This window comes from Nestor notabilis, unplaced genomic scaffold (genome assembly GCF_000696875.1).
Source record: "Nestor notabilis isolate BGI_N333 unplaced genomic scaffold, ASM69687v1 scaffold14134, whole genome shotgun sequence".
Taxonomy (NCBI): Eukaryota; Metazoa; Chordata; class Aves; order Psittaciformes; family Psittacidae; genus Nestor; species Nestor notabilis.
In genome coordinates, this window is record NW_009924360.1 from 1 (window position 1) to 480 (window position 480).

Below are 480 nucleotides of genomic sequence, written 5' to 3' on the forward strand. Positions count from 1 at the left end.
GTCCCGTAGGGGGGTGTCTCAGCACCCATAGGTGGGTGCCAGCACCCATGGGTGGCAGCACGTACGTTGATGCAGAAGAGGGTGGTCATGCGGTGCAGGTAGTTGGGGTCCCCGGCCATGGCCAGCACCTTGGGGACGATGGTTCCCTGCGCCCAGCCCGGCCCGAAGCGCTCCACGAGCTTCCGCAGGTTACTGGTGGCTGCTTCCCGGATGGCGTATACTGGGAACGGGGCAGGGAGGAGCATATGGACCAGTACGGACCAGTATAGACCAGTACGGACCAGTGACTCCCCGTAGCACCCAGTAACCAACCGCAAGGCTCCCAGTATCCCCCATTGACACCCTGAGGGCTCCCAGTCCATCCCAGTTCATCCCGGTTTGTCCCAGCCTGTCCCAGTTCATCCCAGTCTATCCCAATCCCCTATCAGTCCATCCCAATCCCCTCCCAGTCCATCCCAGCCCATCCCAATCCCCTCCCGA

The 480-nt window shown here is 62.3% G+C and overlaps 1 protein-coding gene across 1 annotated transcript in view; it reads right to left on the reverse strand.

Moving 5' to 3' along the window:
* Positions 1-65: 65 nt before the first annotated feature.
* The window catches only part of LOC104404203 (serine/threonine-protein phosphatase 2A 65 kDa regulatory subunit A alpha isoform-like), a gene marked incomplete at both ends in the record, with an annotated part of 2,046 nt that continues 1,631 nt past the window's right edge, over positions 66-480 (reverse strand). The window contains one exon of the mRNA XM_010012578.1: positions 66-220. Coding sequence (XP_010010880.1) covers positions 66-220 — 155 coding nt within the window. The remainder of the gene's footprint in view (positions 221-480) is intronic.